Source organism: Salmo salar, chromosome 14, assembly GCF_965601325.2.
Source record: "Salmo salar chromosome 14, fSalSal1, whole genome shotgun sequence".
Taxonomy (NCBI): Eukaryota; Metazoa; Chordata; class Actinopteri; order Salmoniformes; family Salmonidae; genus Salmo; species Salmo salar.
In genome coordinates, this window is record NC_138304.1 from 17,784,645 (window position 1) to 17,802,566 (window position 17,922).

The following is a 17,922-nucleotide window of genomic DNA, read 5'->3' on the forward strand; positions in this document are numbered from 1 at the left end:
AACCTGTTTTAGAGAAATGTAATCATCAAATTTTGTAAGAGCTTTCATTGTCTGCTTATATGCCCCCTTTATTTATCCTACGGTTCTGACTTGGTGTACAGGGAGAACACTGTAAGAACGGCCCATTGTCTGAATTCTGTCGCTGTACATTTCAAAAGTGCTAAACAAATAATTATATTGACTACATCCATCCTAGTTCACTCATTAATATCTTAATCTAAATTACGGATTGCCTCTTATCCACTTGTCGTCCCCTTATGCCATAGTTTGTGCATCTCAATTGTCATTAGAAACCACATTTGTTTAAGCAAGTCATCCATATCAGCTATGTTTTTTTTAAAGGCAGTAAATGAGGCTGAATGAACTGTTTCGCTGCCAGACAAGGCTCTGATGATAGCCAGGTGTAGCAGTGGTAAGATGTTGAGACTGCTGTTGGGACAGCTTTATGTAGGCCCTAACAGTTTGTGGGCACCGTTTGTCACCGTTACAGTGCAATTAATGTATTGTTTAGTGTTGTGTTGTGTAGTGGCTTTGTGGGCATGCATCCCACTTTATTTTTATTTTTTTGCCCCACCAAGATGCACATGCTAAAAATCGCCATTGAATATAGCATCAAAATGTTCATAATCTGATTTCCCCCTAGCTGATCATTGTCTGCATCCATCTCTGATCGTAGTGTAATGAGATGAAACCGGCAGGGAGAATGAGCTCCTCAGTGGTCAGCGAACACTTAACCTTCTGGCCCATAGCCCTGCATTGCATCAACTGTGCCACAAAACCATGCTGAAGTGGTCAAGTCGATATTCACGGGTATAAACACAGGTTTGCTACAGGCATTGTTATTTGTATTAATCCCTAATGTAGCTAGAACTAGCGGTGTCTCAAAGCAGCCTCATAAAAGTTCAGTCATACAGTCACGCTTGCTATTCAGAATTGAAATATCTAGCCAACATTTTAAGTTGAATAACATTGCTTGTGAACTTTAGAGCTGTAACAATTTGACGCTTTGGTTTAAGGCAAGTACAAACGCATGCTAGTAGTAGCCTAGTCATCGCTCCTGCTCGAGTCATTCGGGGTGATGCGAAACAACTTCATCTCACTGGCTTCTTCTCTGGTGATCTAGCTCTCATTGGCTATTGCTGATAACCGTTCTCAAAACGTGTTGTTGCACATCTCACACTAGACGAGCATTGCAGATTTTGTACCGAGAAAATCCAACATGTTTGAAAATATCGGTACTTCTGGGACTGCTCAAAGACACAATCAGTAAAAGAAAATCGGTCTAGCTAACTAGCAGATTTTTCCTACATCAATCATCAACATCAATGATCATCTGATAGCCCACCGTCTTTTCCTGATGTCAATCATGTGTTTAGGAGGCACTAACTAACTGCCTTGCTTACAATTTGTGATGATGACAGAGGGTGTTGTTGCAGAAATAGGCATATGCAACAACATCAAAAATAGTTTATTTTTTCAAGCAGGGTGCCTCTTTTCTTTTATTTTGAGCACCTGACCCATGAAAGGTATGTTCTGTGCATGGCCCTGATCCAAGATGAGTGTAATTTATACAGCGAGACTGAGATGATTTCCCCTACAGTCTTAGTATGCTGAGGTCTAAATCTAAAAGTAGACTTGTGCAACATTCTCTGGAGTGTACTGGTTACCCTAAACTTCCCCTATATCATGCCTGACATGTAGACGGTTCAATCTATTCTTATCTCCGAACCATCTGCCCTAATTAACCAATTAGGTGAGAGCTTAGACAGGGTCATGGAAACATGGCCTAGCACACACAGTCATGGATACTAATCCCATGGCCGGTGGGAACTAGTTGAGATGAGACACTACTCAGTAGGTAAAGCTGGGACCTTCAGGTATTGCACACCTCACTATCAGGAATTGGTTGCCTGGTTACATCCCTGGACACCTCAGCACACTGACTGAGGCTTTATAACTTTCCTTCCCTTTTATTCCATCCTTTCCTTCACTAACACTGATCTGAAAGCACTGATCACTTGAGAGCAATATGGTGGATACCTATCCGGTTATTGTATGTATCAGTGGTCATATAGGAGTGGGTAGTTGCCCCCAACCACCAGCGCAGAGTCAGATGTTAGAATTGCAGGTATGCAAAGTAATCTGATCCTAGACCTGTGTGTAAGGGCAACTTCTGCCTCAAGCAGTCATAAGGGAAGGACAGCACTGAGATCTGGATCTGTTTTAATCTCTTGAAAGGGATGAGCATACTGTTCTGCTACTGTTAAGAGAAAAGGAGTGAGGTCATAATTCTCATGTATTCAGGAAAGCAGGATTACTGTGACGTTAAGTAGTAAACAAAAAAATCATTCCAGAAACTGTGTCTGTACTGTGTAACAGCTGATAAAGCTATTCAAGATTTAACTAGAGTAAAAACTAAGGTGTGTGACCGCATGCAACTTGGGATTTCACCTTCATCCAATATCGGCCCGTCCCCAATATCAAGGGTTAAAAGCAAGTGGAGTATGTTTTGTAAGCCAAAGCATTCATCCTTTGCTCATTTCCTTCCTCATTGGTGAAATCACAAGGCCACTGTCCAGCTAGATAAACTGGATATGGTATAGCCTGCTGTTCCACAAAGAGTCACATGGTTTGATGTCAGCTTAAGGCAGAACTGATGTGGTTCCATCATAGGGAACTAATGACTGAAAGTGAAAACTAGGAAGAGAGGAAAAGAATAAGCAGAATATCATGGGAATGTCTTTCTCTGTCCATAGCATTTCTGTTCAACCATGTTATATGGTGAGATGTTCTGATGAACAGAGTGCACAATGTACCGAATATGGTGACAGGTTTATAATGGAATGACCCACTGTATCTGGAGAATAGAGCCATTGAATCATGTGTTTAGACTGGACACATGCACATCCATGGCTGGCCAGAGGCATCTGTAAACTGAGCTCATCAGTCCTGACTAATCAATACAAATCTAACCTTTTTCAGTGTGGCTGAATTCCTATGGACTTTGCATCAAGGTGCTTTGTGTGGCTATACTGCTCTCTAGTGGCAAACTCAGATCGGTATGTCCACGCTGAATTATGCAGAGTTTATTTGGATGGCTCCTAAATCGTGTAAATCTCGATATAGTTTGTAAATATTCTGATAGGCCTGTTGCTAAAAGACCCAAAGTGTGTGCTGCATGAGTATCTGACGAGAGTCGGCCAATTAGAATTAGGCCTATACATAATTGACTCATTCGTTTATTCACGTGTCATCATGCACAGTTATGTGCAAGCCAAGCCTGGACACAAATGTTCACACTCGGCATTTGAAAATATTGCTGACTTGTGGAGAAAAATGTAGATGGACGTTTTTGCAAATAGCTATTTGAGAAAAGGCTGGTAAAATTGCAAGCGCAGCAACAGTCTCAAGGGCATTGGATGAGGATGAGAGGGATTTTGGAGCATCTGTCTGCATGGTGACGTCACTGACCCTGCTCGTAATCCTCTCGCGCTGAAAGGATGCTAAATTGCTATCGTCTGGAACGACATATAATAGTACAATTCTCACCGAAGAAGAATGTCGAACGAGGATGTAGGCTATTAGATTAGATTTGAAAATATTTTTTTCCGGCATCGAATCAAAATCCCTCGAATTCTGGAGACGAACTCAGACGTGATAAGAAGTGTTACGCGACTGGGGATCATTCCTGAGGAAAGAATGCGCCATGGACCAGAATAGCCTGTATGCAGTTAAAACCTGTGTCGTTTTATTTATGTGGGTTGTATTTCAATAAGATGATGTTATTTCTCTTTATTTCTCGCACGGTTGGTATTTGGCAGCATTTTTATATTATTTTATTTACCCTTATCATTGTTGCCCTTCAACCAGACACGGGCTAAACGTGTCATCCTTTAGGTTATTTCTGTATTTTGTATTTTTCTTCTTTGCGTTTTTCAGTGAATTAGGGCGTTGCAGAATTGTCAAATGTTTGCATTCAATGTCGGATTAGTGGTGTTGCGGGCTATGGTGTTTGTTGTTTGGCCTAGATTATCTCCCCTCCATCTCTGAATGAATGTCTGAGGAATAACGGCCTTGGTATTTTTATAGGATTATTCTAGTCATACTACTATGGTAAATAACATGTTTGCTTATGCTGCATGACAGGCGCGTAAGGACATCAAATGTGCCACCTCTTTTCACCTTAAGGCGTTTTCATTGTGGTAGCCTACAACCTCCAAATTCAGAGCAATGCATACCCTTTCCTACAAGGACTAAAATGCACGGCCGTCCCTAACCAACTTGATTCTCTTATAATGGCTGCCGTGGATTATCTCGTAGGCGTATTGGTGATCTCCTTATGAATAGCCGAGGTTGAGTCAACGAAATTTCATGGCCCAAACATTATCCAAATTCGAGACGCAGGTTTTAGGGATAGACAATTGAGTTATTGTTGACCGCCTCAATTGGCTGCAATACCTTATATGGAAATGAGGCTACGCTATATGGTATGCACCCCCATCTGAAGGGACAAGGACCGGTTCTCTCTTTTGGTGAGATTATGGATAGGATTGCCTAAAATGGAGACCGGTGACGCCTTTTTCTCTCCATCCATGATTTAGACTCCGGCTCTCCGTGTTCACAGCGGACCTTGATTTAAAGTCATTCAATTAAGGCACGCGGTGAATGCCAAGAGCCGAGCCCTCTGCCTACAGCACTAAATGGACGCGGACGCGCCATTCTTTTGCGCGAAGCTGTTTTTTATTTTTATTTATTCAACTAGGTAAGCCAGTTAAGAACAAATTCTTATTTTCAATGACGGCCTACCCCGGCCGAACCTGGGCCAATTGTGCGCCGCCCTATGGGACTCCCAGTCACGGCCGGTTGTGATACAGCCTGGAATCGAACCAGGGTCTGTAGTGACGCCTCTAGCACTGAGATGCAGTGCCTTAGAACGCTGCGCCACTCGGGGGCTTATTATTAAAAGCATTGCATCTGTAGCCTAATCAATAACGCTTAAATTAGTAATTCTACCACCAAATATAATTTCCTATACGGATTTCACTTCGTTATCGTTGCAGGGAGACACATGTTTGCCATTTCAAGCCAGCATTATGTGGTGTGGTGTGGTGCGGCACAGAGGCGCTGTCCACGACACATGGTGCTGAATTTGACCAGAGGCCGATGGGGCCAGTGTCATCATGCTGCTAGTCTGCCTTTGGCTGCCTAGAGCGGATGTTGACGTCAAAACAAAGCAAACTCAACTCTTATGTAATTGAAAGGCAAGAGTAATCCATCTCAAATGCTGTCCTTCGTTGTGCATGGTGTGTTAGGCCCACTGTTTTTTGAAAATCACTGTTTTTTAACTTCATGCCTAATAAAGATTTATTGAGAAAAAAAGTTGTGTTTAGGTATTTATGATCTCTCAAACTCTCGCGCACACACTAGCACACACACTCAAGCACACACGCATGCACGCACACACTCAAGCACTAAATAGTTATATAACAGAACTAGTTTCACACTACAGAGGTGGAGCTGACTTTGCAGCATATTCACACAATCAAAAATCATCACGCATGCAGCGAAGCTCATTTCCTGAGTTTAATTCCAGTAATTCAACTTTCATTCATTTTCATGACCAAGAGGATTTAACTTTGTGGGGACTTGTCACTCTTTAATATAGGGTTAACTTAGCATGTAAACAACCCTCTTTTGGGGTGAGTACTAGCTGTCCTATTCACAACAGTATTTTGAATCCTTACAAGAAAAACTAAACATTTACACAGAAATTATGATTTTTGTGAGAATTACAGAGTAAAATCCCTGTCCGCAAAGAGTATATAGTTGTATTTTATTTGAGATATTCATCTTACTAGCAGCCAGAGGAGTCCAGGGAGATCCCGATTGTGGCGATGCTTTACATTGCCTGAAAAGCATAGCCACGCACATTTACGTTGAAAAAATACGAAACTTCCCTTGTCTGTCACAAATGTTGAATACAATTATGTTTGAACTTACTCTGCCAATTGCCCATGGGGTAGGTCTCTCAGCTGGTCAACATTTGAGACAACATATTCACAGGAAAGAATAAATAAACCGACTTCAAAACGCGGGTCTCTGTGTGTGACAATCAAAATCTGTTTGCTTATGACGGAAGTACATGCACGAGATGAATGCATACTAACTGCAGGCGTTTACATGGTTTTGCGCATGTGCCAATTAATATACATTTCAAAGGCAGTACTGGACCTCTAAAAAGTTGGGTAAATAATACTTTCCTCTGGATATAAAAAAAAAAAATGCAAAAAATGTTGATCAGATGAAGGACTAAACGCAGACAATTAAACATTTTCTGCTGTGTTTTGTTTCAGATTGTATACCAAGAATTGGTATCACAGTCTGATTTATTAGGCAATATGAGGGGTAGCTGTACCAGAGACTTTCATATAGGCCTACAGTCAATTAACTAATTAGACTAGACTCAGCTGCTATCGCATTGGTGCCTTTGGGAGAGCCACCCCTTAATTAAGTAGACCAGAACTGTGAACATTTGTTCTATAGTAAACGGCCCACCAATTTTGGCGGTGCCTGTGGGCACTGCTTGGTGACGTTATGCTCTAGGCATATCTGATATTGACACATGAGGGCGCTGTTGTCAAAAGAAACTCACGTTCCGCGTTTTGAGAGAGCGGGAATAGTGTACTGTAAGCATAGCCTACTCTGTACGAAGAAGTCTAGACCTTATAGGTAGTTGTTCATTTGCCCTGGAAGTGCAGGATTGCTGGTTCAAATCCTATTGTGACTCTTTCCCTCAATCCCTACACTACATGTGTCCTTATTATTGCATGGCCATCTAGTGACTACGTCACGATGTCTTATTCTGTTGGTTGCATACCAAGGAACAGTCTGAGCTCTGTTCATAACGCCTTGGTGCCAGACCTACTTGGGGCAATCAAGCTCCGACTCATAGTCCGTTGATAAATATAGCACTGCTCTGGGCGACACTGATGTTCACAACAAATATATGATGTCCGACCATCTGGCAAGGGTTTATACCTCACAGCAAAATCAGTGGTTTGTTTAGACTATAAATTGTGGGAAAGGCACAGTGGCAATTTGCACATGCTCTTAATTTATTCCAAATGTAGGGAGCGGTGAGAGTTTGGAGGAAACAATCCACCTGTGGTGTATTCATTACGTCTCACAAATTAAACCGTTGACCGTTTAAGAACCAAACGGAAGCAATCAGAACAAACGGACCGAAACGGGGACGGCCCTACCTGAATTTAGCCAATATAATTTCTCGTTTTCGTTGCAAAACGTTTTACGTTTGTAGTAGACGGTTTCTGTTGCAAAAAAAATAAATATGTTTGGAGTAAATGGTTTCTGTTGCAAAACGTTTCACAACAAACGAAACGTTTTGCAACAGAATGGTGCGTTCTATGAGCGGTGACGACACAAGGACGTCACTTTCTACCCAATGATGGCGACTGAACGATTTTACAGCACAAGAGGCTAGACCCGTGTTCCCACAAAAACAATATTGTCAAAGTAACAACTAAAGGCGAAATAACAGTGTATTATAGTGACAACATAGTTAAGATAAAGGAGGAGAGGAGCATCATCTGGCAGTTATGTTTCGGGATTGTCCCGCCAACGTTCTCCGACCATAATGTGAGACGGAGAAAAAGGGGATCTTGGAGCGAAGTAGCACAGTCATAATCTGGATGACAAACATCGCTCAGTGGTGATTCTGTCACATCATCCATGCTGCCTTTATTTAAAAAAGCTAGCTGCATGATATCCATTCATCACAAAGAAAGTCAGCTTGACAGCTAGTATTTCATCGTCGAAACCCCGGGAGGGGAACCGCTGAGGAAGGATGAAATTCACGGAGCACCTTTCGGCGCACATCACTCCTGAATGGAGAAAACAATACATCCAGTATGAGGTAAATAGCTAGCTAGCTAACGTTAGCGGTCTTGCTTTTTGGCTCGCACAGCTAGCTAATTTATGCTAGCTACAGTAGGTGCCAAAAAGGGGGTTTTCTTAACGGAACTTGGTTTTTTTAATAGCCAACCCAACTAGTAATATCGGGTTAGCTTGCTCAATTTATCTCGCTAACCACCTCGCCAGTATCGAAAATAGTTTAGTTTGAATCCTTGCCGACTAAACTCAACTCCACGATTTACGAAAAACGACTGATTTCAGCACCCAATGAAGTAGCCTGCAATTACACAGAACAATGTCGTTTGTAATTGCAGGCTATTTGGGTGCTGAAATCAGCAGTTTTTGGATAAAAACTTCATTTAATGAGACGTCGGAGCTCCAGTCCGCCCACACTAAATTAGTCGCCGCTCAACTCCATTGTAAATCGTGGAGTTGAGTTTCATCGGTTAGGATTAGAGACTTCAGGCGTTCAGGTTTCTGCACAGACGCTGTGGATGCTTCAGTCTAGACTAGAGCGACCAGTTAAATTGTGTGTGAGAGCATTTTTAAACCCTCTAAATGGTTAAGAAATAGAGTGAGAAATAGATGTCATTGTCGCAATAGTTGGTGAGTGGGCAACATGTACTATAATCTTAAAGCTGCAATATGTAACTTTCTTGGGCAACCGACGAAATTCACAGAAATGTGAATTATAAATGTCATTCTTATTGAAAGCAAATCTAAGAAGCGGTAGATGTGCGCTATTTCTATGCTTCCCTTCTTAAATTTCGTTTTAGGGTCTTTTACTTTCGGTTTTGTACACCAGCTTCAAACAGCGGAAATTACAATTGAAAATATATTTCACAGGGTTTAGATCAGGGATCATCAACTAGATTCAGCCGTGGGCCAATTTGTTATTCAGCGGATGGTAGGGGGGCCAGAACATAATCATTATTTTTTGTTTTTGACTAAAACATAATTCTTTCAAACCTTGATTACATTTGGTAACATTGTCCTGCATAGGGTGCAGTCTTTCGGATGGGATGTTAAAACGTGGTGTCCTGACTCTCTGTGGTCATTCAAAATCCCATGGCACTTATTGTAAGAGTAGGGGGTGTTCACACCTGTGTCATGGATAAATTCCCAACCTGGTCACATTCTGTCAAGGCCACCTAATCATCCCCCTCATTCCTAATTGGTATATATCACTCCTCACCTCTCCAGCTGATAGCTGATGTGTGGTGGGAGTTCTGGAATAAAAATGGTCGCCGTGCATCACTGAGGTGGGTGCTACACTTTGATGGTGGATGAGCTGAGTACGTAAAGCGCTTTGAGGACCGTCAGTTAGTAGAAAAGTGCTATATAAATCCTATCTATTATTTGTATACGATTACAAATGTCTCTATTATGCGTGGGAATACTTGGGAACAGTTTTCAAAAAATTTAAATAGCTGATTTCCTGGTGTTTTTACAGTTTATGTCCAACAATAAAAAAGAATCTTGGAAGGCCGAATCAAAATGTATTTGTCACACTGAACACATGTTTAGCAGATGTTATTGCGGGTGTAGCGAACTCACGGCTTCGGGAACCCTGGTTTAGATTGCTTGTTTTGTCACAAACTGAAATTAGGCGAACTATTAGAATTTTAACAACCAGGGAATGGCAGATCGATTTCTGCATATTGCACCTTTTAAATTGACATGTTGAATTACTTTGCCATATTAAATGATTGTATATGTTGCCCTAACTTCCCTAATGTGGACAGTTTGTGTTACTACCTTACACAAGCTTGCGTTTTCACCCCATAAAATTGAGTGGAATTACACATCCTTTTTTTTAACCTCCGATTGGTGTCAAAGTTAGTCATCACAATGACATAAGCAATCAATCTTAAAACAGATCAATGTCTTTGGTTTTGTACCATTGATTTTGTCACACGCTGGGATGCACAGGACTTAGATTGAGGAATTAACCTCTGAAATGTAACTATATGTAATTGAAAATGTAATCTACGTAATCCCCCAAGTAATTATTTATCATGAGTGCAATAAACAATAACTAGTAATGCTGCATACTCCAAGAAAGGTTAAAATCTCACCTTTCTGGTAAAAACTGATATAAATTGCAGAGGTGTAGTCACTTTTGAGGATAGAAGCTCAAGTACACAGTACAAATATTTGATGTATTTCCTATTCAACAAAACGGTATGAATAAGGCTTAAAATTAATTATATTTTTTTCAAAAGAATTATAATCAATTTATAAAACGACTAACTATAAGATTTCGTAAAGTATTCAGACCCCTTGACTTTTCCCACATTTTGTTACTTACGTTACAGTCTTATTCTGGCTGAACCCTACATCACAGCTACTAACAAACTCAGTGCCTCTGTTCAATGGGGATGATTGAAAAGACCTGCAATCTATGGAACCAGTGTGGAATGCAGCAACATACTGTAGCTCTGCAATGAGCACCTGCATTTGGAGGTGACGACGGCTGCAGTCCTCAGTCAGACTGAGCCACAGCTGCTTCCAGTTCTAATCTACGCATTGCTGCTTCTTGCACGGATTTTTATTAAAACATCTCTGTAAAGGGTCAGCTTGCCCTCCCCCAGGACTTCAGTCTGCTGGACAGTGTGTGAACAAAATGGATCTTTGTTATGAAATAAGCATACCAAATAGATTTGTGGAATATTGATCTACGCAGGTGTGCAGGCCGGCATTCTTAAAAATGTATGAAATATGGAGTAGTTATGTGTCCACCACACCCAGCCCCCCCCTTTTCTTCTCCCTCAGAAAATAGCACTCTCGACCATCTGCAGTACATATAATTTAATCATCTAACCTCAGTGCTGCGGAGGTTTCCTTCGTGGGATTAGCCTACCGATTAGAGATTGGCAGGGCTGGAACAGACACGGAATGATGGCTCTTTGGCTCTTGCGGGGGTCAGTTCTTTACACAATGATGACACAATTTGTCTTTCCACACTCCCGGCTGTTGGCTAGAGTTGCACAACACATAGAGACGAATTATCACTTGTGTAGTGGTTTTGAGAATTCTGAGAATCTGCCTATTTATGAGAACCTGTTTGTTAGATTCTGCCTAGCTGTGTGTGTGTGTGCGGTTTGTTTGAGTGTGATCTCTCTCACACACACACACACGTATGCATGTGTGTGAGTGCATGCATGTGCAGCTCTGAGATATAGGTGTTGTATTTGTTCACTGATCTCTCTCTCTCTCAGGGCAAGAGGGAAGCTGGCCTCTGCACTCACCATTCTGTATGAGCAGAGCACTGTACTGCCTCTGAATTAGATTCAGCAGGGAAACGGGCTGAAGCTTAAAGCCGATTTATGCCTGAAATGTGGTTGGTGGCTCTGTATGAAGAGTGTGACACAATTGCGGAGCCCCCGGTAGCACGCAGAGTCCAAATGGAGCTCTGTACCGCATCGGCTTGCGCCGCCCCAAATTTTGTAACAATCCGGAGTGTTACATATAGCTCCGCATTGACATGATTGGTTGATAGTAGGTGAGGGCGGGAGGTCCTGTATAAACACAAACTCACTTCCTTGACAACTTCCTTGACAACAGCTCTGCGCTGCTCGGCGAAGCGCAAGAAGTATGAACGCCCTGACTTCTGCAGAGGCCACGTCACCGTAAATGCTGCATGGCCAATGCAGACGTCGGAATGACCCTGTGTGACTGTGTGCGCATTCATGTGTTTGCGTGCCATATTTATGTCTGTCTGTATTCATGTGTATGTGACTGTGGTTATGGTTGTCATTGAGAATAACAACCAGTGCCAGTCTTAGTGCTGTCTGTGTGACCTCTGTTGTTGTCTACACTGCTGTGTCTTTCGCTCTTGTGGAACGCTGGTGTCAGCCGATTTTTCTGGCTGCTGGCTGTCACCTGACGCGAGTTACACCGAACCATTAAAGTCACAGTTTATGATTATCGCTGTTGTCTTTGCAGAAAGCAAGGGTGGGTCGTATTCGTTAGGGCAAAACGGTTTGCAACGGAAAACAAAAACAAGTTTGTTATTGGACACGTTCAAGTAGTGCCTTCCTTTTTCAGTCATTTCTTTTCTTCTGTTCGATGAATATGACCCTGATTACGGTTTACAAGCTCACATTGGAGATGCAGTGGCTAACTCACCAGTAGTTAATAGTTTATAGACAACCTACGCCTTCATCTTGGCTTGTGCGTCATAGAGTAGATATAATCCTATTATAAGCGTGACACCCAAATATATATATATCAGTTTTCTTTTAGCTTAGTAGCCTATTAGGGAGACGAATGCAGTGAAATTGGAGACAGAGTGAGTGGTCAGTTGTAGTCAGAAGTCACTCAACTTGACTCTGTTCATTCTAACCAGGCTCAGTCTCCTAGACTCCTCCTGGTGTAGCCAAATACACACACACACCTCCACCGTCCACACTGCTTTGATTTTGGCTGGCCTTGTGTTGTTGTTTGGCCTGTATTACGGTCCATGCTGTGTGAGTACAGCCATATGCGAAGATACCACGGACCTGTGAAAGGCCAACAGGACTACAGCGTCAGAGAAGGGAGGATGGAGGGAGGTTGGGTTAAAGGGATAATCGCCTGCCTGTAGTGTTCTGCTTTCTTTAGGAAATGTACACTTTAGCACCCGCTGATACACTTACTGCACAGACACAGGCTCAAGCAAGGGGCAGTTGCCCTCTCTGTCACGTACACACCCACACCCACACACCGTGGGTAGTGTGGGAAAGCGTGGGCTTTCGCTACACTAGTAGCCCGGCGCCCTGTCTTGTAAGGCTATATGCTGAGCATCGCATGACAGTTGGCGAGCTTTGTAAGCAGACCACGTCATGCCATCGCTGCCTCTGTTGCTGTTATCGTCCCTACCATCTGTGCCACAAACAATTTGCTGCTCAGTCAAAACACCGTCCCTCACTGTCACCATTTTAAAAACCGAACAAGCCTAGGGAAACACTGGACTGCTAGTTAGAAAGTAGTGCAAAAAAAAAAAAAGGTACAAAACGTCATGTGAAAAAGAGGAAGACACTTTCTCACGGTTAAGCCTAGGAGCGAAATGTTCCCGTGGTTTTACTTACTAGCAATGATTTTACCACAAGGGTCTTCTTCAGGCCTTCCCGTGTGGTCAAACTGACTGTTTCTAATAAAACTACTGGAGCGTTCAACAGTGGACTGTTCCATTTTATATTAGCCCTCGCTCTCACAGGGACAGTCCTGTGACCGCCTTCGTGGGGTGCAGAGCAGGGACCAGGTTCACGGCGGGGTCATATCACTGTCATCAACTGGCTCAGCTACAGGGCAGAGTAAGAAAGACGCTGGTCGCGTTCCAGCCCGCCGCACTGTGCGAAATGATCAGATCTCACAATGCCTTGAAGTGTTTTACATCTTCGGAACCACATTAATATGATAAAGGCTAGCAGTCTTATTATATGTACGGTCCGACTGTGTGGAGATGGGCTGGAACACAACCGACCCCTCACAGAAGACCACAGTTAAGATGGAGGAATACACAGATGGGCCCCCTTAGTCTGTTGGTTCTCACGCTGTCTCGCTATTGACTGTTTCTGAGATTCTATCTGATCTAGCCAAGTTCTAAGGGAATAGGCATGAACTAGTGCAAGTCATTTTATCCTCCATCTAGGTAGGGTAGCCCCCCCAGGTAGGGTAGACTCTAAGTACAGTATTTCTAATAGTGTCTAATAGCAGCGAAAACTGACCCCAGGCTATTTGCCTAGGAGTAACATTTATCTGGACACTTTAAAAGGCATCTCTTGGACTGAGGAACTGAGGATGCCTGTTATTGTAGCCTGATGGTGAAGCTGTTGTTCCAAGGAGTCACATGACGAGAGAAGAAAACAAGCATGTGAGAATGGATCTGCCTACATCATTGTTGTTGGGAACAGTGGGGGTTGGCAGTGTTGGCACACACACACACACACACACACACACACACACACACACACACACACACACACACACACACACACACAAGTTGGATAAGGTGACAGTGTGGAACCCTGATAAAGAACCAGCAAACACTGAATGATTGGGAATGATTGATTTGCGATTCCCACTGTAAGATAATACACACACACACACACACACACACACAGAAACTCCAAACACTCCCACACAACACAAGTATGCCAATGAACCCAGAGCGCAATGGCTGATCCCAGGTCATGCACAGACAGCACCACATGCTCATCATCCACCATGGGCAGAAATAAAACAGGACTATGAAACTCCTGTTTGCACTTGTCCACGTCGGTAGAACAACCAATAGGTTGTCTTCCAGTGAACTAGACTTCTTTCCCAATCATTTGTCCATTCGTTCTCTTCATTCATTGCTCTTGTTTGTACATCTACTGAATCCACTCATTCAGCAGAGCATGAGTGACCTTGACCATGCGGCTCTATTGGCACCGAGGACTTGTATTGTCGTCTGTCTCACTGGCTTCTCCACAATAACGAGTGGCTTCTTGTTCTCTGCACTGCGGGACACACACAGAGATGTAGAAAGACTGCAGTAGCTATCTGCTGCTGACTCTGTCTATTCTGAACCCATTGTCTGGACTCTGGCTAGGGGGCTAGGGCTTCGAAAAAGCACCTTCTGTTCTGTGTGATTGGCTCCGTGATGCACCAGAATAACCTTGACTGTTTCCTTTGTCATCCTGATGCCAAGGAAAGCTGGGACAGAACACTTCCCCTTCTTCACCTTTCTTCTCTATTGTTAGATTTGCATGACCCGTTTTTATCACGCAGCTCGGCTGCTTCCGCTGGCTGGCTGGTTGGTTGGTTGGCTGGCTGGCTGGCTGGTTGGTTGGTTGGTTGGTTGGCTGGCTGGTTGGTTGTACTGTCTCTGGTCTCTCTCTCTGGCCTCTGTCTGTCTACCTCAGTGCCTGCCTGCCTGCTTACTTGCTCCTGGGCAGAAATTGCCTGGCTGTTTTAGCTAGTCAGCAGTGGAGTAATCTGGTTGCCCATGTTAAGGAGCGGCAGCGTCGTGAGTCATACACTACAGCACATCACAGGGCTCTACGCTGAGCTTTTTTACCAGGAGGACGTGTGCGCCTAAGTAACAAAAAGAAATGTAGGCGGACACAAAGACATTGAGGAGAATGAAAAATATGAGGTAATAATCCTTCATATTTCTAGGCACGCTGGTGCTCCTAAATAAAAAAAATCTGGGACGCACAGCAAAACATTTAGGCGCATATGCGAGTAAAATAGTCACACTGTATCATGTGCTGTTATAACACATTGTGCTGCAGGCTTACATGTGTGCACCTAAAGTGCATCATTTAAAGTGTTTACATGTTGAAACATAAGTCATGTCGCCTGAAACAAAATGTCTGCAGTGCATTAGGCCTTTTTGTGTGTCATCCAATTAGTTAGGTTAGTGATTATTATTCTTATTATTTTATTTACCCCTTTCTTGTTTTTCTATTTCTGCTCTGCAGGCTTTCAAGGATATGCTGTATTCTGCCCAGGACCAGGCCCCCTCTATCGAAGGTAAAATAAGCTCTGTGTGTGTGTGTGTGTGTGTGTGTGCGCGTGCGAACGTGCATATTGCACACTATTAGGGCCCAACCCTCCCCCCCAACACACCACTATTAGGTAACCAATGGCCTTTCAGTATCAAACTGCTGCAGACATCAATGCAAGAACAAGTCAATCACCTGCATTAGATAGACCAGGAGAGAAAAGCGCTGGGCAAAGTGGAAAATGGAGAGAAGGAAAGACGGAGCGGAGGAAGAGTGTTGAGCCAGGGAGAGGAAGAAAAGTGCACAATAAGCAAACCTCATCCCTCAAATACCCCTCTTTCTTTAAATGAAGCTTCTGTCCATCAGTCTTTGGTCTAACAGCAAGGAGAATGACAGAATGCTTTGCTCCAGACCTTTTCTATCGTCGCTGGCGTCATCATAGCTGTCCTCAGTTTCTTGGACGGCTAATCCATTTCTACAGCGTGATTCTCAGTGCAACGCAGCATGGTCGTTAAGAGTTCCCTGTGGTGTCTGCGTGGTATTGTGAGCTTGAAGACTTAATCCAGCTTGTTACGTTTGACCAGGCCACAGAGGCTACTTTGTTCCACTCGCCCGTCAACACCTTTTGTAGGAGCCTGAGGTCTGTAACACAGTCAAAGCTTGGAGGGAACTGCGGTACACACATGTAGGTGGAGGATTGTATAGTGTAGCTGATTAGGGTGAAAAGAGTTGGTATCTATCAACCCTGAGATGTGCCTGAAGTTAGAGGCGTTAGGCGAGTCAAAGCTTGAGGAGGCATGTAGGCTGAGTATTATACAGTGTAGCTTCTTTCAAGGGATAGAAATGGTTTTCTATCAAACGTGTGCATGTCTGTGTGTTAGACCTGGGTTCAAATACTATTTGAAATTATTTCAAATACTTTAGCCACCCACCGTGGGATTAAAATTGATTTAGTTGTATTATTATTTTTTTTTAATCAATGATCTACACAAAATACTCTAAGTGGAATAAAAAATGAATAACTCCTATAGGTTTAAGCTAACACACACGCGCATATATATATATATATATATATATATATATATATATATATATATTAAGATGGTCATACCATGGATCATTTAGCTATTTGATTTAGAATTTTAGGACCCCTGTAGGTATATTTAAGCAATAGGGCCCGAGGAGGTGTGGTACATGGCCAATATACCACTGTTAAGGGCTGTTCTTATGTACGACGCAACACGGAGTGCCTGGACACAGCCCTTATCCGTGGTATATTGGCCATATACCGCAACCCCCCAGGAGCCTTATTGCTATTATAAACTGGTTACCAATGTGTTGTCATACCTGTGGTATACAGTCTGATATACCATGGCTTTCAGCCAATCAGAATTCAGGGCTCAAACCACCCAGTTTATAATAAAAAGTATATATTATTATTTATTTTTTATATTGATTTTGGCCTTTACTGCTATAGCCCATAGAAACGCATTCAATAACACATTCATAAAATGGCAAAACAGAGTAAAAAAAATGAATCCTAAGGAATAAGGTTGACGTGTCCGTCCTATATCTAGGCGATAGAAGCAAACTCAGGATTTATTTGTTACACCCGTATTTAGTCACTTTGGTTATGGCACTTTTGCACCCTATTCACGTTGTGTGATTTTTAAGGCCCGGCACTGGGTTAGCTTCGTGCCAACTCCCCTAAAGCTTGTGTGCGTCAGAGCTAAATGTCTGTGAGAGTCTTACCTGTCCATGTTGTTGACTTATTCCTTTGTAGCTCAAACGGTTCAGTCTGGACAGTCGGTTTTGTGAGAAGACATCTTGGAAATTAGGACCTGGCCGTCAATGTTCAGATGACTGCCGTTAAAGCCTGTGGATGTCGTAGAGCACAACAAACAACACTGTCGTAAGAGTGTCCTTTCACACGCCCCATGTTATGGAATTGGCGCAAGCTTTATAAAACCGTCAGAAAGAGGATTGAGCTGTTGCCACTGATGGGTTCTGACGTCTAAACTTGAAATATTGTTATATCCTATGGAAAAGGAGAAGGGCCACAGTCTGGTTGTTACACCAGAAGTTATTGGTTATGTATATGGTGGAGTCAATTAAGGTTGGATATGAGCCAGGGGCTTGGAATGTTACTGTGTGAGGGAAAGGCAATCACATGCTTGCGGTCACTGATAGGGTGGAGAGCTGTGGATTAGTGAGGAATGGGGGCTGAGGTCAGGAGAAAGAAGGAACAGTTTATTAGCCACATCACTTAGCTTCCTGCCTAGCAATAAATATGTGATGTTTAGAGGGGAGGAGGAGACTTCACCTAAATTGTGCTGGTGGGAACATGTCTTTGTCTGTTCAGCTGTCTGAGCCAGTGGGTGACTACACTTGGTTTGAGCTTTTATAGTTGTCCGTCAGGTTCTAAATAACAGGGTAAAAACGAACACCACTGAAAGAAACTGTACGTCTCTAGCATAAACACACATTCAGTATTCAAAGTGACGTCACATCA

The 17,922-nt window shown here is 42.9% G+C and overlaps 2 protein-coding genes across 2 annotated transcripts in view; one reads left to right on the plus strand and one right to left on the minus strand.

The window, feature by feature from the left end:
* Positions 1–17,288, minus strand: part of LOC106568875 (dual specificity protein phosphatase CDC14AB) — a 49,765-nt gene extending 32,477 nt beyond the window's left edge. The window contains exon 1 of the mRNA XM_045693985.2: positions 17,163–17,288. The gene's annotated coding sequence lies outside the window, so the exon portion shown is untranslated. The remainder of the gene's footprint in view (positions 1–17,162) is intronic.
* Positions 7,444–17,922, plus strand: part of LOC106568876 (solute carrier family 53 member 1) — a 32,611-nt gene continuing 22,132 nt past the window's right edge. The window contains exons 1-2 of the mRNA XM_045693983.2: positions 7,444–7,933; positions 15,387–15,438. Of these exons, the coding sequence (XP_045549939.1) occupies positions 7,865–7,933; positions 15,387–15,438 (121 nt within the window). The 5' untranslated portion in view covers positions 7,444–7,864. The remainder of the gene's footprint in view (positions 7,934–15,386; positions 15,439–17,922) is intronic.